Raw genomic sequence first — 23,402 nt, 5'->3', positions numbered from 1 at the left:
GGATTCATCTGCTCTGACCTTTACATGAAGCATCCTGTGGTGACGGGATGGGAGGTAAAGGGCAGACAGGAGAGCCGTGGGCCAGGGGTGGATCTAGGGACGGGAGCATCGCCATGTAGCGCCGCACGGATGTTCCTCCAGTTAAAAGGCAAATACAAGTGTCACAAATCTGCTTGGGGCCTGGCCCGGGATTGTTCAGACTGAGCCAAGCAAAACCAGCTGTTACCCCCCAGGCTGGCCACGGACAGAGCTGCTCCCTGCACCCCCACATGTGGGTCCCCCAAAGTGCCCCTTGCTGCCTTGTGTGCATTGCCCCTGCCCCCTCGAATGGCCTCGGCTCCACCCTGTCCCCTGCTGATCCCCCATAGCCCCATGTTCAGCCCTGCTCCACCATCCCCTCACAGCCCTCCACCCTCAACATACAGACACAAAGAGTCAGGGACAATGGGGGACTCACTCCAGGTGTTGGCAATGCCCCTGTCCAGGGAGACCAACCCCTCTGGGTCCACTCCTGCCTGGCTTCATGCCACCCTAGTTGCACCATTGATACAGCCTCTGTCATCTATTGCAGTGACTATCCCAGGAAAGGGGCATTGCATCTTGCCCCACCTCTGCAGCCCCCTTCTGCCTCTGCCTCTGACTGCTGGGCCACTGGTCCGCTCCACCTGCTTTTAATCCTGCCGCTCCCCTTCCTGCCCCTGATTTGTTGTGGGTTTGAATCCCCTAGGAACAAAGTGACCCATTACAGGATCCTAGATAACATCCCAGTTGTATTGGACAGGGGGTTGAGCAGAGAAGCATTATCAGGAGTCACTATTAGAAGGAATACTTGTAGAAGAAGGGCTAGTTTGATTGGTGGAAGATCAAGAGTTGTTAACATCTATGGAGTGAAGAGATTAGCAGGAATCACGTAGATGATAATGAGCCATGAAGTCAGTGGGCTCCCTTAGCTCTGCTTGAATAGAAATGCAGCTGTCCTTGCCAGGCAGTTTGTTTTAAACTTTTATTGGAGCAGGAATCAAAGTGGCTACGCTATCAACAGCATCCCCACCGGATCCTCCCTGGCCATGGGTTGACTGAAATGCTGGCTGTGGAACGGAGGGAGCGCCCTACTGCAATATGCAGTTGCGGTGCATTATAGGTCTATCTGGTTGTAGCAGGAGGCTTGGTGCAGGCAGGCTGCAGGTAGGACAGGAGACAATCAGGAGCTAAATGACTCAGAGGGAGGGTGGACTTGCAGTGTATAAGCCCAGGGCCCGTGCTGGGCAGGCAGTTGGCCCTGGAGGCGACTGAGAGAACATCTTCTGATTTGGACTGCAGCTCCTGAGTGACACCTGGAGATCTGCAAGGAGGAGGTCCTAATAGGCCTGGGAGCAGGGCCACAGGTGTGAGGGCAAGGCTAGAGCCTGAGCAAAGGGGGAGAAAGGACCAGGGTGGGTCCAGGTGCTTGGAAGTGGAACGGAGATGGGACCAGAGAAGGTCCGGTGCTTGGGGGGGAGGGACCAGAAGGATGTCTAGGGGGACCAGGGACTTGGGAGTAGTACAGAGATGGGAAGCAGGCTGGGCTCAAGGATGGAGCCAATACAGGCTCAGGCCCGGGAGTAGGGTAGAGTGAATGAGATCTTCTGCAAGGCACGAGCGTGGGTACTGAGGAGGACAGAGCCGACGTAGTTAGCCCTTGAGGCAAGGAGCACCGAGATTGTCGCTCACAAGCAGATGAGAGGTTGCTCGGGAATCCCTGGGGCAGCTTCCCATTTCTTGAAGGTACATCAAGGTGTGGCAGGTGAGCAGAAGTGGAAGATTGGGGTAAAACAAGGGCTGAATAGCCACCAACCAGCACGTATCATGGCCACCCCTGGGACAGGCCTCTGTTACAGTAGTGCATTAGAGTATAGGTCCAGTAGCTGGAAGCAGTGAGGGATCTAGAGATATGGGCAGGGGGGCCAAGACAGCCCTGCAGTTTTGCTTGCAAGATCCTGGGCTCTGGGCTTGCAACATGCTGGGGTGCTGGAGAAAGTGAGGGTGACTCTGGGTTTTTATTGGGGTGTGACACTCAAAGGTGCAGTTCTACCTGGAGTATTGAGGGCACACACTGTAGTATAGACTGGGTTTAGGTCTTGCTAGGTCTGAGCCTCGATTAACCTGAAGTGCTGCTGACACTCTCTTACCACTTACGGAGTGAAGAGATTAGCAGGAATCAAGTAGCTGAAGTCAAGTGACTCACAGGTGCCACACTGGGGGGTTATGGGTCTGCAAACTCCGAGGAAAAACATAACCCAGAGGTTCTGGCGTGTGGCTGTGACACTCCTTTCCCAGACTGGTGTCTGGACAGCTCAAGCCAGGGGCAGACCCAGCGCTAAGGTGTTTTTTAGCTGTTTTCTTACGGCTGAATGGATGTACCGGTCCCCTCTGTCTGCTCGTGCATCTATGGAGTGGAGCTGAACCTCTAACTTGAAACATGTGTCAGGACATTTTTCTCCCCTGTGGAAGTTTTGGGTGTGATGTCTGGTGTTGTGTCAGAGTCGGCTGTATCATTTTACTAAGAGTTTAGCATACAGATTTGTCTGGGCTGGTTTGCACAGGGCTGATCCTGCCTCGGGCAAGGGTTGGACTAGATGTGACCTCTGGATCTGCTCTGGGATTCTCTGATTCTCTATGCTTAACTTGCACAAAACAGAGTTTAAGGTTACAGGTCTTTAGCTTCTGCTGAGAGCTGCTGAACAAACCAGTAGCAGTGAATCCGCTGTAAAGCACTGCGAGAGGGAAAGGCAGACAAGGTTCTTTGGGTGAATCTGATCTCTTTTATTAGACCAACTTAAATAGTTGAAAAAAAAAATTAAGCAAGCTTTCAGGTTTAAAAACCCTTTGTCAGGCTGAGGAAGTCTCGGCCATTGTTGTGTGCTCTTCCTGGATGAAGTGAATAGTAAAAAAGCCAGAGGCTGGGGTACATACAAGACAGGCAGTCAGTGAAGATGTAAATTGAGGAGTCAGTGGGTGAGAGAGAGGCTGGGTGCGGGGGGAGGAGGGCGATGAATGTAGCTGGTAAATGGCGGGGAGGTACTGAGGAGTCAGATGTCAGGCAGGTTATAATGTGTCATAAGTCCAATATCTAAATTTAGTCCATGATTTTTTGCATCCAGTGGATTAAAGTGAAGTTCGTAGGCTCATCTATGAAAGGTGTTTTGTAAATTCCCTTTGGGGATTAGAAGCGAGAGACTGGAGAGAGAGTGGCTTTTCTTCTGAGAAATGTGCCTGCAGAGGTCATTGGGTATTCTTATCTTTGATAGGTTTCTAGTGTGCGTTCACTCTGGTGTGCTGTTGTTGTTTGGTCTCTCCTACGTATTTTCCAACAGGGCATTTGGTGCATTGGAAGAGATATATGACATTTCTGGAGGTGCAGCTGTAAGATCCAGGAATGCTGGTGGCTCTGTTATGGGGTGTAGTGATTGTGGGGGTGGTGGAGATGTGTTGGCAGGTTTTACATTTCTTGGCATGGCGTGGTCTGGATCCATTCAATCTGTTCTGGGCCTGAGGAAGTTTGTTTCTGGTGATGAGGTTAGTGAGGTTCGGTGCTTGTGTGAAGGCTAAGATGGGTGGTTCGGGGAAGATCTCTTTAAGAGTAGGGTCTCTTTTTAGTATGGGTTGCAATTGTTTGAGGATTTTCCGTACGGGTTCGAGGGAGGGCTGTTATGTCAAAACCAGCGGTGTGCAGTTTGTGGGGGTTTTTCTTTTGTACTGCAGCAATTCTTCACGTGGTATCCGGGTGGCTCTTTCAAACGTGCGATCTGTCTCTCTGGAAGAGTGTCCTTGTTGGGTGAAAGGCTTTTTAAGATTGGTGAGGTGGCAATCCCAGGTGTTCTCCTATACCCCTGCAAGAGGGAAAGGATTTTTTTTTGGGGGGGGTGATATTTTTTATTAAATCAACTGCATAGTTCAATCAAAGAGATCACCCCCACAATAACCCTTACCCGTTGCATAATTTCTGGACGATCAGGGCTACAGCATCACTCCAACACTACAGTCACGCATGGTCATGTTAAAGTTTGGTCACTTTTCACTCTGCCCACGCCCTCAGTGCAGGAAAAGGCGGTGACAAATGCAATACGCAGAATTAGAAACAAAGGGCTGAAGGGGATGATTCTTCCAAGAAAGGCTCAAATAATTGCATGGTGTGGCAAAGTGCAGGAGGACATCTGTCAACTTAAAAAAATTAGCTCTGTAACAGCAGTGGTGCTTTCTGGGTGCATTTGTGCGTAACCAGCAGCATCCAGAGGGTTAATGATGCGTTCAAGCCACAGAGGAATGTGGCACCATAAACCCGCCAAAGAAAATGCTGCACATACATAATCTGAAAAGAGACGACCCAGCATTTAATTTGCCAGCATTTAACTCACCCTCTCTCTCTCTTTTTCTGCAAGAAGTAATTGTTTAAGTCTGGCTGGTCCACACCACAGATCTCAGAGCAAGCCAGTGCAGAAGCATCGAGGGGCAGCTGGCTGGCACTGCCTTCACCCAGCATTTTTCCACACCTGCTAGAGCACAAGGCACTTAGGGTCTGTTGGGACCGGTCACCCTGATCTCCCACCCAACATACAACTTTTCAGCCTTTCTGACCAGGGTATGCAACTGCAGCTGGGCTGCTCCCTGGACAAATAGCCACGTGAGCAGCGTCTGGGCAGAATGACGTGCTGACATCACGGGTGCCCTCTGCTTCTTGCTCTTCCCCACCAGCTACCCTCACCGGGTACATGGCAGACCCCGCAGGAGGGCATGCCTTCCAGCGGTAGCAATCAAGAGCTAGAGACGCTTGCATCGGTCAGACCTAGCCCTAGTATCCTCAGCTGGCTTCCCATGCCTGCTTTGTAGGTCTGTGTGGGATGGAGGCCGGGGTCCATGCATTCATTTGCTTCAGGCACAAGGCATGGCTTCCCTATCCTCATCAGCCCATAGCTGCGTGGATCTACCATGAGAATAGGCCCCAGAAGGGACCTACCTGCCTCCGCAGGGTGGGCCTTTCCTGGGCTGAGACACCAGCCCCAAATTCACTAGGGGACTAAAGCTCCTGGCACGTTTCGGGACAGGACATGGTGGAGATCAGCGCTCTCTAGCAGATGATACTCTTTTGCACTCAGATTAGGGTTCAAGAGTTTGTTTTGTTCTGGGCTGCTCCAAGCTGGCCTAGCAGCAGCCATGCCCATGGCAGCATGCTTCATTCACTGGACGGCAGGGTCTGCCCTCTCATTTGGGAGCATTTCTCCCCAGGCCCCAGCACGCTGGGTCTCCCATCTACATGGCAAACAGCCCTAACCGTGCTTAGCATTTTAAAACCAACCAAATCAGAACCTGAGATATTATCAGAGAAAATGAGTGTTGAGGTACCTCAGGAGGGGACATCTCATCCAACCCCTGCTCCAAGCAGGACCAGCCCCAGCTACATCATCCCGGCCAAGGCTTTGTCTACCTGGGGCTTCAAAACCTCCAAGGATGGAGAGTCCACCACCCTGGGGAGCCTGTCCCAGTGCTTCACCACCCTCCTCGTGAGGAAGTTTTTCCTAATATCCAACCTCAGCTTCCCTTGCTGCAACTTGAGCCCATTGCTGCTTGTCCTGTCATCTGCCCCCACTGAGACCAGCCCAGCTCCATCCCCTTTAATCCCCCTGCAGGGAGTTGAAGGATGCTATCAAATCCCCCTTAGTCTTCTCTTCTGCAGACTAAATCATATAATCATAGAAGTCGGGTCAGAGGGACCGTGTAGATCTTCAAGTCCGACCGCCTGCCAGGGCAGGAGATAAACTGGGCTCAGATGACTCCAGCCAGGTAGGCATCCAGCCTCCTCTTAAAGCCCCCCAGGGCAGGAGCCAGCACCACTTCCCTTGGGAGTTGGCTCCACCTCCTAGCTGCCCTGACCATGAAGTCTTTACGGCTGTCTAATCTAAACCTCCTCTCCAATAACTTGTGGCTGTTATTCCTTATTATGCTGGCAGGGGCAGGGGGGTGCGAGGGGAACAAGGTCTCTCCCAAACCCTTCTGGTCCCCCCTAGTGAGTTTATAGACAGTCACCAGGCCCCCCTCATTCTTCTCTTGTGGAGGCTGAACAGATTCAGGTCCCGCAGCCTCTCATTGTAGGGCCTGCCCTGCTGCCCCCTGATCATGCGGGTGGCCTCCTCTGCACCCTCTCCATGCTGTCCACATCCCTCCTGACGTGCGGCGCCCAGACCTGGATGCAGTACTCCAGCTGCGGCCTGACCAGTGCCGCATAGAGGGGGAGGATCACCTCCTTGGCCCTGCTTGAGATGCAGCTGTGGATGCACAACAAGGTGCGGTTAGCCCTGCCAACCGTGACCTCGCATTGTCAACCCATGTTCATCTTGGAGTCAATAATGACCCCACGATCCCTTTCTACCTCTGTGCTCTCAAGAAGGGCGATTCCCATCTTATAAGTGTGCTGTTGGTTACTACTGCCCACGTGCAGCACCCTGCACTTGTCAGTGTTGAAGCACATCCTGTTTTTGCTAGCCCACCCCTGTAACCTATCCAGGTCTTGCTGCAGTCTTTCCCTCCCTACTAGCGTGCTCACCTCACCCCAGATTTTGGTATCATCAGCGAATTTAAACAGGTTGCTTTTCACCCCGTCGTCCAAATCGCTGATAAAGAGATTGAACAGCGCGGGCCCAAGGACCGAGCCCTGGGGGACCCCGCTGCCCGCCTCCCCCCAGGTCGAATATGACCCGTCCACCACCGCCCTCTGAGTGTGACCCTCCAGCCAATCTGTAGTCCATCTGACTGTGGAGGCATCAATGCCACAGTCGCCTAGTTTTTTAATGAGGATGGGGTGGGAGATGGTGTCAAAGGTCTCGCTGAAGTCCAGAAGACTACGTCCACGGTGACACCTGCATCCATTGCCTTTGTGACCTGATTGTAAAAGGCAATCAGGTTGGTCTGACATGACCTGTCCCTAATGAAACCGTGCTGCTTGCCCTTGAGCATCATCCCTGAAGCCGGCCCATCGCAGATGTGCTCCTTGAGGATCTTCTCAAAAGAGTTTCCCTAGGATTGAGGTAAGACTGACGGGCCTATAGTTGCCCGGGTCCTCTCTCCTCCCTTTTTTAAAGATGGGGACCACGCTGGCTACCTTCCAGTTATCCGGCACCTGGCCGGAGCACCAGGAGCGCTCGTAAAGTCGTGCCAAGGGCTAACCCCTGCTAGCTCCCTCAACACCCTGGGGTGGAGAGCATCTGGACTCGCTGATTTGAGCAGGTCCAGCCCCTCCAGAAGCTCTCTGACCCGGTCCTCCCCAACCTGAGGTCTGGCGGTGTTCCCCTCGAGTCCATCTGGCATCACGGCGGGGAAGTCCCTGGTCTCTGCACAAGAAAACGGAGGTGAAGAATTGGGTAAAGTGTTCTGCTTTCTCCTCTGGTGCAACCACCAGATTGCCCAGAGGATCTTGCAGGGGCCCCAAATTTCCCGGTGCCTTCTTCATCCTCCCTATATATTCGAAAAAGGACTTTTTGTTATCTTTGATCTTGGATGCAAGTCCTAGCTCTATGTCCACCTTAGCTTTCCTGACAGCCCCCCGCAGGCCCGAGCAGAGGAGGTATACTCCTCTTTGGAGATAGCACCCCCCTTCCACTGGGTGTACGTCGCCTTTTTGGCAAGCAGGCATTCCCAGACACCCTTGGTGAGCCAGGGGGGCTTTCGGGCACTCCTGCCCCCTTGGCTTCTTTTTGGGATGGACACCCCTTGGGCCCTGAGTATCGTCTCCTTAAGGAACGACCACTCGCCCTGGACACCGAGCTCCCCTGCTCTCGGGAGCCCCAGCGCCTCCCCCACTAATCTCCTCAACTTGTTGAAGTTGGCCCTCTTGAAGTCTAGGGCTACCGCCTTGCTGCAGGCCCTCGACACCCCGCGCTGGATGGTGAATGCCAGCGAGCGATGATCGCTATTGCCCAGGGGGTCGAGGACCCGGAGGCCCCTGACCAGGTCGTCGCCTGTGGCCAGGACCAGGTCCCACAGGGCGTTTCCTCTGGTGGGACCGCGCACCTCCTGGGTTAGGTGCAGGTCCTGTATCTCGGCCAGGAGCCTCCTGGGACGGTCCGACCTGGCTGACTGCTCCTCCCAGGAGGTGTCCGGGTAACTGAAGTCACCCATGACAACTACATCCCTTGCCTGAAGTGCGTCTGCAAGCTAGCCCGAAAATTCCCGGTCCGGCTCCTCCCGTTGGCTGGGGGGTCTCTAGTAGACCCCACCATTCGATCCCTCTCCCCACGGCCCCCTTGTATCTTGACCCAGAGCACTGCAGCTTGCCCCTCTGACCCCATTTTGCTGGCAGAGGGTGTGTATTGCTCCTTGACACGGAGCGCCCACCCCCACTTTCCTCCCTTCTCTGTCCCGCCTGTAAAGCCGATAGCCCCCAATGCAAACTGCCCGGTCGTGGGATGAATCCCACCAGGTTTCTGTAAGCCCTGTTATGTCTGGGTCCGAACTGGCTCTTCTGCGGGCGAGTTCCTCCTGTCTGTTCCCCATGCTACGAGCATTAGTATACAGGCATTTAAGGCTGCGTGTGCCACCCCCGATTTGGGAGACTGTCTGGACCCCTGTTTCTTACCTGGTCCCCTGTTTCTTACCTGCCCAGTTCCCTAATCAGCCCAGTTCCCTCAGCCTCTCCTCACCAGTCCTGTCCCCCAGCCCCACAACCATTTCCATTGCCCTCCGCTGGCACCTTGAGTCCAAAGAAGTTATACCCGCTGAGGCAGTGGTTGTTAAGTCAGCACAGCCCGACCAAAGTCAGCAGAGCATGGCCAAATCTACAGCAGCTTCAAGCACCGGCTCTCGGCTCAAAGCGAGCAGAGCAAAAAGGCTGGGTTGTATTCCAGCAAGAGACATAAAAGCCGTGCAGGCAGCAGGCACCCAGCTAAGGCGCCCAGCTAGCGCCCAGGAAGATAATGGCATCTGTGACAGTAGGCCAGTTAACCAAAAATGGCTCAGTACTTCCCCCTGCCAAAGGCTTTCTGTGTGGCCTTGGTCAAGTTGTTTAACCAGAGAATCATAGAAAATGAGGGTGTAAAGGGATCTGAGGAGGTCACATCTAGTTCAACCCCCTGCTCAAAGCAGGACCAGCCCCACCTACATCGACCCAGCCAGGGCTTTGTCCACTGGGTTTTAAAAACCTGCAAGGATGGAGAGACCACCACCTCTGTGTGACCTTTCCCAGTGCTTCACCACCCTTCTTGTGAGAAAGTTTTTCCTAATATCCAGCCTGAACTTCCCTTGCTGCAGCTTGAGCCCATTGCTCTTTGTCCTGTCATCTGCCCCCACTGAGACCAGCCCAGCTCCATCCTCTTTGCAGCCCCCCTGCAGGGAGGTGACGGCTGCTATTCAATCCCCCTCGGTCTTCTCTTCTGCAGACTAAAGCAACCCATTTCCCTCAGCTTCTCCTCACCAGTCCTGTCCCCCAGCCCCACAACCATTTTCACTGCCCTCCACTGGATTTTCTTCAACTTGTCCACCTCCTTCCTGTAGTGGGGGGGGGGGGGAAGGGGCACAACTGGACACAGGACTCCAGATGCGACCTCCCCGGTGCTGAATAAAGGGGAGCAATCACATCCCTTCATCTGCTGGCACCGCTCCTCCCAACGCAGCCCGTCCTGGCACCAAGGGCATGCTGCTGGCTCCTGTTCAGCTTCTTGTCCCCTGTCACCTCCAGGTCCTTTTAAGCAGATCTTCCTGACAGGAACTCGGTGCTAGATGATTTCTCTAATATTTCTATTACCCCAGTGCCCAGAGACCTGCATTAGCATCATGGGGGACTGTGCTAGGCACTGCACAGACATGCAGAGTCCCTGATCCAAAGAGCTTTCCATCTAGGAAAGCGATGGATAAATGAGTGGGGCCACGGTCCAACTGCAACAGGAACTGATCCTATAAATACATGGGACAGCCCTAGCTTGAAGGGCTGCCCCTTTTCAAGGACTAGAGAGTGTCAGTCTCCTCCAGGGCTTCCAAAAATCAATCCCCAAATCGAGCCAGACTGGATTTATTTGCATTTTTATGCCCGTTCCCCTCCTTCTTTTTTTTTTTCCCATTTGATGTCGGCCCCTCCTGTCACCCGAGCAGGGACGTGCATGAGCCCTGAAAAGCAGCCACTGCCGAGGCCCCCAAAAGCACGGTATCTTGTGCCGGCCCCGCCGTTGCTGCAGCATGCGAACCCACCCGATTCCCAGGAGCGAGGCTGCTGCGGACGTCACGGGGGATGAGGCTGAACAGATTTCTTGGCAGGCTCCGCGAGTCCGTACATCCGAGCTGCGGCTGCTGTGGGTTTTTCTGGCGACGGGGGGATATGTGTGTGTGCCTACGAATTCAGCTGCAGGCGAAACACAGGACGTGTGTTGGAGGAAGGGGGGGAATAGCTGTCTCTTGGCCACACTGGAGGATATTTTTTCCCTCCCCGCCAAATCCCAGACAGGTTGTCGCCAGCAAAAGGGGAGGACTGGATTTTCACAAGGGGTCCGTTCCCAGTACCCCTACTGGGAATGACGGTGGTCAGCCTGGGGGAAATCAGTCTGGCTGCAACACCGGTTTTAGAGCGGCTGTCTTTACTGGTCTAGTTATACCAGCCCGCTCCAGCACTTAGCCAGCTACCCAGTGGCTGCTACCGGTGCAGATTCCCCGGGCCTGAGCGGGGCGAGGCAGACCGGGCTGCTCCCAGGCCGCGGCGGGCACCTCAGCGGCGCGGCGACGGGAGAAAGCGATCCGCCACCGGCGTGCAGAAGCCCTGATTAAGCGGGACGGCGGGCTCCAGAGACGGGCAGGGCGCTGGCGGAGAAACTCGAGGGTCGCCTAGGCCGAGGGCCCGGGCTGGTGCCCCGCTCGCCCGAGGGCCGTGTGCTGTGCGGGCGCCCGCTGACCAGCGCAGGGCAGGCCTCGCAGCCAGGCCCGGTCTTGGGGGGCGAGGATGGGCCCCGGGGAGCTGCGGTGGGGCCGGGCAAAGCAGCGGGGCGCTGGAGGGCCGGGGGGAGGGGCCAGGCTGCTGGGCCATGCACCCCCCCCCCGAGGGGTCTGCACCCCGGCGCGGGGGGGCTCCTCTGTGCGCCGGGCCGGGTGGGCGGGCCCGCGCTGCCTCCTCCCCCGCCCCCCGGCCCCGCCCCGCCCCGCCCCGCCCCGCCCGGAGCGCCGCCGAGCCGAGCCGCGCCGCGCCGCGCCGCGCCGCGATGTACGGTAGGCGCCGGCGGGGACCACGGGTTCGAGCCCCGGCCCCGGGGGTGGCCTCGCCCCCCGCTGCGGGAGGGCAAAGTGGGGGGGTCCCGGGCGCGGATCCCCTGGGATGGCCTGCGCCGAGGCGGCTGCTGAGGGGATGCCTTGGCTGGGGGCGGGGGGCTCGGCGCCCTCGGCATTTCCGCGGGGGGCCGCGGGGATGAGGCCGGCGGTGCCCGCTTGCAGACGTGCGTCGCGAAGGCGCGGGGAGGGGTTTCCCCTCATCCCGGGGGCCTGGGCCGAAGGCGGGGGCGGGGCAGCACGTGGCGCTGGGCCCCCTGCGCCCGCCTCCGGGGTCAGCGCCTCAGCGTGCGGGGCGCCGGCCGGCTCGTCTGCGGCAGGGCTGAGGTGCGCCTTGCTCCCCGGCCGTGCCTCCGCGAGCCCTTACCCGGCGCCCCGGGGGGGCCTGGGGCAGTCCGGCCGGCTCCCCACAGCTCCGGGCCGGGGGCCGCGGCGTCCGGCCCCTCTAGCTGGGCCGACTCGCTCGCCGGGCCGGGCCTGCGAGCCAGCTGGCACCGTTGGCCCAGGCGACCTCGGCCCTTGTTCGGCCTCTTCCAGTGGCCCCCACTCCAAAATCTGGGGCCGCGACGCTCTCCCTAGGAGGAGCTGGAGGGCAGGCCCTGGGGGAAACCTCACGGGGGTGGGAGCCCCGCCGTGCTGGAAAGCTGCTCCCAGCAGGCGCCTGGCCCAGGTGGCTGCCAGCCCGGTGGGATCCCTCTGGATGAGAGAAATGCAGGAGGAAAGCAGAGGGTTATCAACAGCATTTAATCTTTTTACTGCGTCTTGAGGAGTCCAAGGATTAGGTGCTTGACCTGTGGTTGGGGGCTTATCTTCCACACTCAGCACCAGGCTGCTGGCCGAAGCATGGGCGAGCAGGGCATGTTTCCTCCGTGACCTTGGTGGGCTCCCTCTGTCCTTTTCAGGGGCTGGCGGGTGCGTGGGGGCGTGCGTTATTCTCTTGAATTGTCCTTGCTGTTTCAAGGGGAGGGGGCCTTTCCTGTCTCCTCTGCTCTGGAAGTGCTGAGACACCAAGCGTGACAAGTGCCAACTCAGCTCCCGGCCTCCTCCGCCCCCACACCGGTGCTCTTTGCAATGTGTGGGTGCTGCGCTCCCTGCCCCGAATCTACCCCGCTCTGTCAGACACCCGCGCACTTGTGCCCGCGGTCTGGTCAGCTCCTTACGGCTCATCTGGCCCGGATGGGGCTTGTACCTCCTTGAGGCGATGGGCAGGGGCACTTGGGTGCTCTGTGTTTGCAGCCTGGTCTTGTCTCCTTTTGCAGCCTCGCATGAAGCTGGAAGAGTGGCCTGGGGTCCAGGCAGAGAGTGATGCATGTTTGGGGAGCACAGGGCTGGGCCCGAAGAATTCACCCCCCGCGGTGTTTGTATCCGATTTGCCACGAGCATCTGCTTCTCTCGCGTGGCCGTTCCTAGCGTCATCGCTGCTCTGGCTTCTTCCCCCTTGGATCACCTGCCCTCCTGCTAAGCAGTTTGGGACCGGTAGATGTAGGGGCGGTGGTGCGGTACATGTAGGTGTGATGGAGGCACCAGGCGGCACGGAAACTGGCATGTTGGCACGGCTGGTGTCAGAGGGGCCCGCTGAGTCCCCGGCTGGTGTCAGAGGGGCCCGCTGAGTCCCCGTCGCCCCCTCCATCAGCCCATGGAGCAGGTCTCCGCTCCCTTGGAAGTGGCTGAGTCCGTAAGGCAAGCGGCCGGCGAGAGTGCAGGGCTGGCATGGAAAGGGAAGGGCAGAGCTGGTCCTTGTCACCGGAAGAGCTGGAGGAGCACTTTGGACTCAAGCATTGTTGGTGAATCTGGATGGCGATCAGTCTGGGCCTTCAGAGGATAGGGCCCCCAAAAAACCTTCCTATGGCCCTTGGGAGTGCACTTGGGTCCCTGCATGGGCGTGCTTCTGACACCCCCAGAGAGATGGTTCAGGCCTAGGACTGGGACCCAGGAGCTCTCTTGTCCTGCCTGCGTGTCCTCTGCTTCCTGTGCATCTCATGACAGCCTCTGCCTCAGTTTCCCCTTTGTGTGACATGCTAAATATTCACGTCATCCTGACTCTAGGATTCACCAGGACATCCTGGTCCTTAACCAGGGGAAGGGTAGCTGCTGCCTCCAGGCTTTATGGATAGCAGCTGAGGGATGCTGGGAGGGGATTGCTGTCCCTGATCCTGTAGGAACGACGCCACCCTGCACTGCGGGGTTGGACTCAAGTATGTTGCTCAGCTCTGATGCACTTCCTTGGGACTGTCGTCCTTCCTGTGGTGTAGATGGGGAAACAGGCATGGGGAGGTTGAGGCCGCATCTTCCAAGGGTTAATTTTGAGTGCCCAAGCCGAGGGCCTGGTTTTCTAAGGCATCAAGTGTCCCCAGTTCCAGCACAGATCAGTGGACTTGTGCCTCAAGCCAGGCACATTTGGGTGCTTCATTTGAAAACGTGGCCCTTGGTGACTCCTGGGGTTGCATGTCTTCCCTCTAGGATGATCTGGCCCCGTGGATGAGGTGGAAGGGGATGCATGGGTATTAACCCTGATCAAGCTGCAGCAAAGGTGATGGCAAAGGCTGTCTCAGTGCTGCCCGTGCCTGTCACCAGGGTACCTGGTCACCAGAAAGACCCTCTGCCTTCCACACTTAGCAGAGCTGGTTGGATCAACAGAGAGGAAAAAACAAGCCTTTTCCACCACCCCCAGACCCGGTGCTGCATTGCCATCCCTGGGTGCCAGTCCGAGTCATGCTTCTCTCCATCTGGCCTCTCCGGCAGACAGGGTGTCACTGAATAAAGATGCCAGAAATGTAGCGGTGGTTGGGTATGGAGCATTTCCTAGAGCCGTCTGGCTTGGCAAGCTAGGAGGAAAGAGGTGCAAAGCCTGACTCAGATCCTGAAATGAGTGACGTGCGAGTTGATTCTTGCTAAGGAGGGGCCGACTGCACCATCCTGGAGCCTGGCAGGGAGCTAGCTGGCCCAGGGCAAGCTTCCCCAGCCGATGCCTGGTGCTGTTTGCCCGCTTTTCCAGGCTTGTGCATCCTCCTGAGTGGAGGCCAGCTCTGCCCATCCCATCAAAGACAGGTGCCCTGATATCTGAAACCACACGGGGCTCCCTGGGCATTCAGCCCTCTCTTCTAATGGGTGACTCATTCCAGGTTTGTCAGGATATTTAGTATGTCCCAGACCCCGGGTTTGAGCATGTGTGGGCTGACTTGTGAGTTAGCATCTGTTTGCGGCTGAATCACAGGCTTGTGTTGAGTAAGAACCTTGCAGCTTTGACTCCCTGAGTTGGAGTTTGTTGGCATGAGACAGTCCCCCGACTGTTTTCAGCAGCAGGATTTTAACCCCAAATAGTTCCCTCTGGCGCTGGAGGGCAACTCCCTTGCTAGCAGCAGCAGTAAGCTGTTTTCCTGTGTGTGAAATGATCACTAAAGGGGCAGGGGTGCGACATAGCAGCTCCCATGAATGCGCCTGGTGCCCTTGGAAGTGCAAGGCGGGGGACTCCTGGCTGGGACCCCCTGCCTCTCCCTGCAGCCAGGGTCAGGTCCTTACAGTGCAGTCATCCGGTTTTCAGTCCTTCCCTGCTCCCTCTCGCCTGAGCACCCCAGAGCCGTGTCTCATGCTGGCAGCACATGCAGAGATCCCGCATGATTCCTTAGGAAACGGTGAGCGGAGGCTGTGTTTGCATGGCTGTCGAAGCGTGATGGCAGCACACAGATGAAACCTGTCCCAGCTTTCAGCTGTGAGATCATGGCTTGCTTGGGTCCGGTCACCGCGATGGCACAGATTTCAGGTCCCAGATATGAAGCCCACCGTATCGTACTGTTGTGGCTCTGGTATCTTGGCTGGTTTAGGGAAACTCCAGGTCTGTCTGTGTGTGTTGTAGCTGCAGCCCTGATGGCAGATCCAGCCATGGGTTAGTGTAAAATGCTGGCTTTGATCATCAGGTCAATTCTGGTACTTCAGGAAAAGGACCATCAAGCCCTACTGTGACCTTCCAGGAGCTCTTTGTGGGGGGGAACTGTTGCTGAAGAGCCTTTCTGCAGTTGTCCCCAAGCATCTGTGCTCTCAGCTTTAGGCCAACTAGTGCCTCAGTGCTTTCAAGAGAGCCATAAACCCATTGCCTGGGTTTGGAAAAGCAGCGGGATGCTTCCCGCAGATGCATGGCATGCTCAGAGCCCAAATGACAGCTTTGGTTAAGGACCAGGATGTCCTGATGGATCCTAGAGTCAGGATGTGACAACACCCCAAGGAAAAAACTGCCTTCTTGCCAGGGCGCAGTGCAGGGTCTGGGAACCATGGCTGTTACACCCTTATAGTGGCCATTACACTATTTTGCAGCCGGTTGGGCAACAAATGTCATCATTCCCTGGTTTTGCAGAATTGGGGCTTTTCCTGCAGTGCAAACAGAGCCTAAATGAGCACTGCTAGATCCTGCCTGCATTAGCCTGGCCTCTGCGGCACAGTTGCATGGTAAGGGGGTGCAGCCATGGAGAACAGAGCCTTCCTGGCTCCCCTCCTGTTTAAATGGAGCTGTTGCTGTCGCGCTTCTCCTGCAGGCTACTGGACTCTGGGGTCAGAGGCTTTTGACCTCCCTGCGACAGCTGGCGGAGAGGCAGGATGTGGTTTTGCAGCAGTTGAAGTGTCGGGGCTATTTCTGCGCCGCTGGCTTGGAGCCGGATTTTCTTTGTCTCTTTGCAGCCAGCTTTTTCTTTATTCAAAACACCTGTTTTTTTTTGTGTTTTTTTTTGGAGGGGGGGATCTAAATAAGGAAAACATTGGATGATTTTGATTAAAAACATCATAGAAGATCTGGGTGGATAACATGCAGGGAAGGTCTTGTGCTCTGCTTTATAAAAGCTTTTGTAGTTGTCTTCTGTAAATGCACAGAACGACATTGTGGTAACGAGCCCAGTTCATAGCAAACGCCTGCTTTTAACTCTCCCAGCAGCGAGAACCGGATGGGTTCATTCCTATGCTGCAGAATCACACATCATAGACAAGGAGGGTTGAAGGAACCTCGGGGGCTCAACCCCCTGCTCCGAGCAGGACCAGCCCCAACTCCATCATCCCAGCCAAGGCTTTGTCTCCCTGGGTCTTCAAAACCTCCAAGGATGGAGAGTCCACCACCTCTCTGGGGAGCCTGTTCCAGTGCTTGACTACCCTCCTAGTGAGAGAGCTTTTCTTAATATCCAACCTAAAGCTCCTGTGCTAATCGGGAGATTTGACCTGGGAATCGGCTAACCCTGTTATAGCGAACACCCCCTTTAATGAACTTTTCTCCTGCTCCCCTGGGGATTCCTCCTAAGGGGGTTGTGCTGCATGGTGCCCGGCTGTGTTTGGCAAGCCGAGTGCAGGAGAGGACTCCATGCCTGGAGACTTACGCCAGCTCTGTATTAGGGGAGCTATATCCAGAGATGCTGCAAGTGCAGCTGGTATTCGAGGAATGTGCAAGGCGACTGGCCCCTGGGGCCCCTGCCAAACACGTCCCTGCTGTCCTCTGTCATTTGAGCCTCTGTGTTTCTGCCCAGAATAACACCTTTGGCCCAGGGCTTGTGCGTGGCCAAGGTTTCTTGCCTCTTGCTTCCTGCTGGAGCTATGCTGGCTGTGTCCCCCACTGTAGCCTTGACCCCCACTATATACCTCGGCTCTGTCCCCCATCCCACTGGGCTCCGTTTGCACTCCTGGTCCTATCCAGCACACTTACATTTCCTGATGCTGAGGCTCTTTGCTTCGTTCGGCCATTTGCTATGCAGTGCAGCCACCGAGAAGCGAAATTCCCCAAGACCGGTCCCTCGGCTTTAGGGACTGGCTGTCCCAGGCTGGCAGGAACATAACGAGAACCTCCCAGTGCGGACCCGTGTCCTGAACAAGGAGTTTAGCTGGGTGTGCAAGGGCCCTTGCGGTCCCTGGGGGGTGCTTCCAAGGACCCCCTAGGTCCTACGGTTCGAATAAGCATGCAGCAGGTCTTTGGGGAGCGTAAACTCACTGTCGCCTTTATTCCTGCAATCGGTCCGGTGATCAGACTGGCTGGCAACAGGAACAAGGACAGGGCAAAGGGAAACACAGATCCAAAGAGCACTTCTGCCCTACTCTTTTTCTACATTAAAAGTGCTTCCATCCAGCCCACATCATCGCCCACGCGTGATCAATCCCATTTGATGCCATGCACCGTACCATTTGCTGATTAACGGAGGCAAGGATTTCTGTGGGCGATCTCTTTTGTTGGCCCAACTGCAGGGTTGGGATAAAGCTAGACCGGCTTTTGCATGCAAGATGTTCTTCTGTTTAATGAACTTATTTCATATGACAGCATTGCTACGTGGCTCCCCAGGCAGTCGCCAGGTTTGGGTTGTACTGTGCTCCGTGCTTTTCTTAACCTATGCACGGGTTTTTGTGCATCGTCTTTCCAAGTATTGTGATGCTCCCTGCTGCCATCCACCGAACTTTACAGGCTTTTAACTCCTCTAGCTCCAGGTTTGCCTTAGAGCTTATACCACCATTAAATATTAATCTGGCTGTTTTTCACCTTGGTGGGCAGTGTTGTCAATGCTGCGGGCTGGGCCGAGCCGCTGAGTGTAAAGAAGGTAAGGCCCAATCCTCAGCGGGTGCAGACTGACATACATTGATGGTTTCTGAGGATTTATGCCCACTGAGGACCCAGACCATGGGAGACAGATGACGTGGGTTGGATTTAAAGAACCTCTGATGACTTGGTATCACGAGTGCCCCGGAGTTTTATATGAGCCGAGGGCTGATCAAGACCAGCGTGGTTCATAGTGATGCGAGCCAGTGGGTATGGGGGTACTGAGACCTCTTCTGGATTGTGCCCACAATAAGCTTCAAACAACCTCCCTTGTAAAATCACATTATACAAGGGATCATTCCTGTCCAAATCATATAGGATGCTTTGGATGGGGCTGCTCCTGCCTCTGGCAGGGGAGTGGACCTTTGGAGCATGACCTTTGGAGGTCTCTTCCAGCCCAACTTTGCTAGGATTTCATAGTTTTGTATTTTCGTAGATGTTCGGGCTGGAAGGGACCTTGCGGATCATCAGGTCCAGCCCCCATGCACTTGGGCAGGAAGGACATTTCTATGCATCTGTGCTCTGACATGAACATCTCTCTCACCCACTCCCTCGTCATTGCTGCAGGTTTTCAGCGGGGAGACAACACAGAAATAAATCTAGCCCGTCCAGGCCAGATTTGGATTTATCAGATCCAAAGTCTGCTTGGATTTGGGAGTGAAGATCAGCTTGGAGCATATGGTCTCTCCTGCCAGCTTTGTGCAGCTGATCATGCACAGAAGGAAATAAAAAAAAAATTAATCCTAGCAGATGAAACATTGGTGACGATGCAGCTGCGCCAGAGTGCTCCAAATGTGAAAGGCAAAGGGTGTTATTATGTCGCAGGCCAAGTTGTGAGCCACGTCTCACCTTTCTTGCGTGCAGTGTAATAGACCCTGTAATTCGGTCCTTTGTTTGTGCAGCTGGAGCCGCAGTCACGGTCCCCCGTAGCCTTTTGCTTCCCCCCCACGCAGGCGTCTTAAAAGAAAGCGTGTTTCTCTTCCAAACACCGGCAGCAGCTCCAGTGCCAGGATCGGGAGGACAAGCAGCACCCAGCCCCCCCGTACTGAAGGCTTCTGGGATTTGGAGCAAACACGGACAGTGATGACCGATATCTGGGCTTTTTCTCTGCCTCTCTGGGATGCCGGGAATGGGATTTACAGAGCCAGCTCTGCTGTCACGGGGTGTCCCCCTGATGTCTAGTCCTGCAGGGTCCTCAGCGCCCTTATTCACGTTTAGTGGGAGCAGTGCATGTCCTGCGCCTCTTAAAGCCAGGCTGTTTGCTGAGGGCGTCTTAAATTTGGAGCGAGGGGCTTAATTTCTAGCTACCAAGACTGCATGTCAGCATTTGCACCGAGGAGCGTGGCAGGGGCCTGCCCTAGGCAAGTACCCAGGTAAGCTCTTAGTCCACTCTGAGTTTTGCTCCTGATGTGTGATGCCAGGTGAGGCGTATCGCGTCTCTGCGCCTCAGTTTTTCCATCTGTGAAATGGAGAGGAGGAATTTGTCTCTCCTCAGCAGAGCTCTTTGTGAGTGGAAAATGCCAGAGGAAGCTAAAAATGGATCGTAATGTTTCTCATTGGTTTAGATCATTGTTTTTTTGGCAGCTGTCTGGCAGCTGCTGGGATGGGGGAGTGGGATTGCTATAGAGGTATGCCTGCTAGGGCATTGGAAACACTTACCACGAATGGAACTGCACACATCAATCCCTCTGGCTTCTAAGTCTGGCTTTGGCAGTGCTCTACAGCACCCTGAAGAGACGATTATGAATAGCCGGGGAAACCCACTGGGCTTTTCCACCTGTCTGGGGCACAGGTGGTTGGCTGTGAGCAAACCACTTTAACTCAGTGCCCGGGAATGGGGCGCGGGGCTGAGAGATGAAGAGATGGGTCCGAGCTGATTTTGAATGTCCAGCCCAAGTTCAAGTGCATTCTTACAAGCTGTGTCGTTATGAAGGTTTCCATCACCTCATGTGTGAGTATTTAAGGAATGATTGTGACACCTTGAACCACCTCCATAGAGCTCTCTGGCAGGGATAGGATTTCTATGAAATCCCATAGGACAGTGGTTTTCAAGCTGTGGTTGTCCACGCACCCCTGGGGGGCTGCAGATTATGTCTAACGGGTCTGTAAAAGATGACTCCGATCAATCAAAAGTATGTGAATACCCACACAGCCAAGTCAAAGAGGTCTGTGCCGCCATTTGAAATCTCCAAAGGGGTCCGCAAATGAAAAAAGGTTGAAAATGGCAGCCATAGGACCTTTCATAACAGATTCATCTTTTTTTTTTTTAATTGCACAGCTTGTAATTAAAGGGTGGAGCTCATTGCCACAAGTTGTGGTGGAAGCTGAGAGTTCGGCCAAGGGACTGGACATGTGCTTGGAGGAAAGGGGCATCGGTCACTATTGAGCATGGGGTGGGAGGCACAGCCTCTGCATCAGACCTGCCTGGACCTTCGATGCCCGAGGGCACAAGGGAGGGAGAAACTGGGGGAAAACCCTGGTCAGACCCCGTTCACTCTCCCTTTCAGCCTCCGCTCTCTGCTGCCGTGTGACCCAGGACACTGGGCAAGATGCCCTGGGGGTCTGATCCAGTACATGGCCATTCTGTCCTTATTCATTAGGAGTGATATCAGCCCATTTCAGAGCAAATGCAGGAGCAGATGAATTGCATCAGTGTAATTATGACCCACATGGTGACTGGCTCATTTCCCTGGTGACAGCTGGAGAGCCTACATCGGACGCCATGCCCCTTCTCAACTAGAACCAGGAGGAAAGAGGTGATATTTTGTTGTGCCTGTATTTTTTTTTCATTCATTCGAGTGGCAGCATTGTGCGCACTCTATGCTGCTATGGAAATCCCCATAGAAGCTCCTCTCTGCCATTGCATACCTGTCCCAAACACAGACAGACCCCCTCCCGTTGGGCTCCCATCTGCAACTGGCCTTGCTGACCTCCGTATCAGTGCTGGGTGCTGCTCAAAAGCCAGCGGTCAGGGCCATAATGGCCGCCTCTTTGCTGCAGAGCTGAGTAGGTCATCGCTTCTCCATGCTTTGCCTGGAAATGAAGCTGCTTCTGCAGAAGATAAAGCAGCTCAGAGTCTCGCTGCCAGTGGTAATGCTGTATCGCCAACTTCCCCTCCCCACCAGTGCAGTTAATGTTGTGTTGACCTGTTCGAGATTGAACCCATTTGCCATGACTTAACTGCTGCCCTGTAAAATTTTATGGCCGATGTGAACCTTGGCCTGCAGGTTTGTGTACAATTTCCAGCCATCCTTCCACTTCTGTAACAGAGCCCGAGGTTTCCCCACGTTCTCCTCTGCCCGGTGCTTTGCTTTGCTAGTAGTGACACGTTTAAGATGTGGCAAACCTAATTGGGTTAAACTCCGAAGCCTTGCAGACGGGGACATCCGTAGTTGTTATTGCCGGGAAAACAGAGGACCAGAGAAGCCAATATCTTCTCTATGAGGAATAGGCTGAGCTGACTTGTGCGGAAGTTGGAGGTTTTGTACAGTCCCTTAATTTTCAGCCTGCCGAGTCAGCCTCCAGGCACCATTTTCTCCTTCCTTCTCCGGTAGTTTTCTTATGTCCTTCTGCACTAGACTGTGCTCATTTTCCAGCACCCCATCTCTGCATGGCAGTACCCACAAGACTTGGAGAATGACAGAGAAGTAGGGCTGGAAGGGGGCTCCAGACGTTACATCTAGTCCAGCCCCCTGCCCGAACCAGGATCATCCCGACCCAACCAGCTCAGACCAATCCATCATCCAAAAGAAACAGACCCCTTCCTGCCATTGGGTTACCCACCTTCCTCCTCTACTTGGCTTCATGGATTATAGGGTCTTTGGGGCCTGGGGGCTGTTTGCACTGTATTGTAAGTACCCAGCCAGTGCCTAACATGCAGCATGCAGCAGGGAGCAATGGGCTTAAGTTGCAGCAACAAAAGTTGAGGTTCAATATCAGGAAAAACTTTCATGAGGAGGGTAGGAAAGCACTGGAACAGGCTTCCCAGAGAGGTGGTAGACTCTCCATCCTTGGAGGTTTTGAAGACCCAGGTAGACAAAGCCCTGGCTGGGATGATGTACTAGGGGCTGCTCCTGCTTGGAGCAGGGGGTTGGATGAGATGTGACCTCCTGAGGTCCCTTCAACCCTCATTTTCTATGATTACATGCTTTTCTGAATGAGCCATCAGCTTGCTCTGTGCTTGACTGCTTGAATGCCCAAAAGCAGCTCAATACACGGGAAGAAGACTGAGAGTAAACCTCAGCAACAGCAGGAATGAGAGGGGCACATAGACTGGCTCAGCTTTGGACCAGAGGTGTTGGCAGGAATCCTATGCAAAGAGGGTAATATTAGGAGCCGGCGCATGTTTGGGAATTACACGGTACTTGATTTTCTTCCTATCAGTAGCTCTCATGTTTCCATAATGGGTAATGGCTCACAGGACCGTCCTGTAGATCCCACAAGACTTAAACCCATTGGGTACGGTAGAAGTGTCATAGGTTTTCCCACGTAATTCATCCAAATGCAGTTGAGCCGGACCTTCTGCTGGCATGAAATGGTGCCAATATGAAGCCAACGTAAGACCCTGGAGGATAAAGGAAGGGGCCTGGGCAAATGAACATGTTACCATGAGATAAAGCAGCATGGGGGCTTAGCTGCACTGTGCCTGTGCATCTCCACTTACCCAGCGGTAGGTGAAAACTAACCATCACCAATGGAGTAACCATAACCAACGTGTTAATCATTTCTTTTTAAAATCAGGAATGATTTCCACTTTCGAAATCACTGTCCTTAAAGAAGGACACCAGCAGATTAGTCCAGATTAGCAAGGAAAAATAAATCATCGTTCTAAAATCAAGGCCATTTTGGAAGGTCAGGGACTGCCATTAATGAGGAGCTGTGCATGGCCTGTAATGACTGAGTGGCAGGGGAGTTTTGAATTCAGCCTCACGTGCATTATGGTGAATCTGTCCTAATAAATAGCTAGCCACGCAGCAAGGGGCCTTGTGTAGCCAGCACCTAGGTGGCAAGTTAGCTGTTTTGCTGGATGGGATGCTGTAATAGCAGGGTGGTAAGAATAGTTAGTGCTTCTATAGCACTTGTCATCATTTGTTCTCAAAGGCCTTTACAAAGGAGGGGGAAACATCACTAGCCCCATTTTACAAATGGGTAAACCGAGGCACAGAGCAGTGAAGTGACTTGACCATGGTGGTACAGCAGGTGGCAAAGGTAGGAACAGATGCCTGGTTTTTTGAATTGCTATTGTGGTCCTCCCTCCCTAGGGCCTGGGCACAATCTCCGGCCCCTGCTACACATAAGGTGTCTGACACGATTCAGCGATCCATCCCAATATCGTTCAGCAACTCGTCTAGCGCGGCCTGGAAAGGCATCACCTTGTAGCTCCCGCTGCCCGCCTCGTCCCTGGGGAACTAAACTGCTGAGGAAGTCGACAGGAAACGAAGGAAAGTGCTGATTTATTTGGCGCTTGGCTTTTGCCAAAGCCCCTCATCAAATGCGTGAACTCGATTCCACTAAGCGGATTTAGGAAAAGGCTCTAATTCAGTTACAGGCAACGCTGGCGCGGCTGATAACATCGCCT

At 54.6% G+C, this 23,402-nt stretch overlaps 1 protein-coding gene and 1 pseudogene across 6 annotated transcripts in view; one reads left to right on the top strand and one right to left on the bottom strand.

Annotated features, from left to right (window-relative positions):
• EFR3B (EFR3 homolog B) overlaps positions 1 to 23,402 on the top strand; it is a 131,756-nt gene that overhangs the window by 21,307 nt on the left and 87,047 nt on the right. Inside the window, exon 1 of one of the 6 annotated variants that reach the window (XM_090020892.1) lies at positions 11,139 to 11,214. The exons of 3 other annotated variants lie outside the window; for them this stretch is intronic. In XM_090020892.1, the coding sequence (XP_089877018.1) occupies positions 11,208 to 11,214 (7 nt within the window). In that variant the 5' untranslated portion in view covers positions 11,139 to 11,207. Of the gene's footprint in view, positions 1 to 11,138; positions 11,215 to 19,176; positions 19,198 to 23,402 lie in introns of those variants that run through there. 2 more of the 6 variants (XM_090021038.1, XM_090021125.1) reach the window with 2 other exon arrangements.
• On the bottom strand, positions 2,812 to 4,750 carry LOC149872457 (uncharacterized; annotated as a pseudogene).

Source organism: Crocodylus siamensis, chromosome 1 (assembly GCF_052110815.1).
Source record: "Crocodylus siamensis isolate JL-2025a chromosome 1, ASM5211081v1, whole genome shotgun sequence".
NCBI classification, from domain to species: Eukaryota; Metazoa; Chordata; order Crocodylia; family Crocodylidae; genus Crocodylus; species Crocodylus siamensis.
The sequence above is the reverse complement of the archived record's forward strand: the minus strand, read 5'-3'. Positions and strand labels throughout refer to the sequence as shown.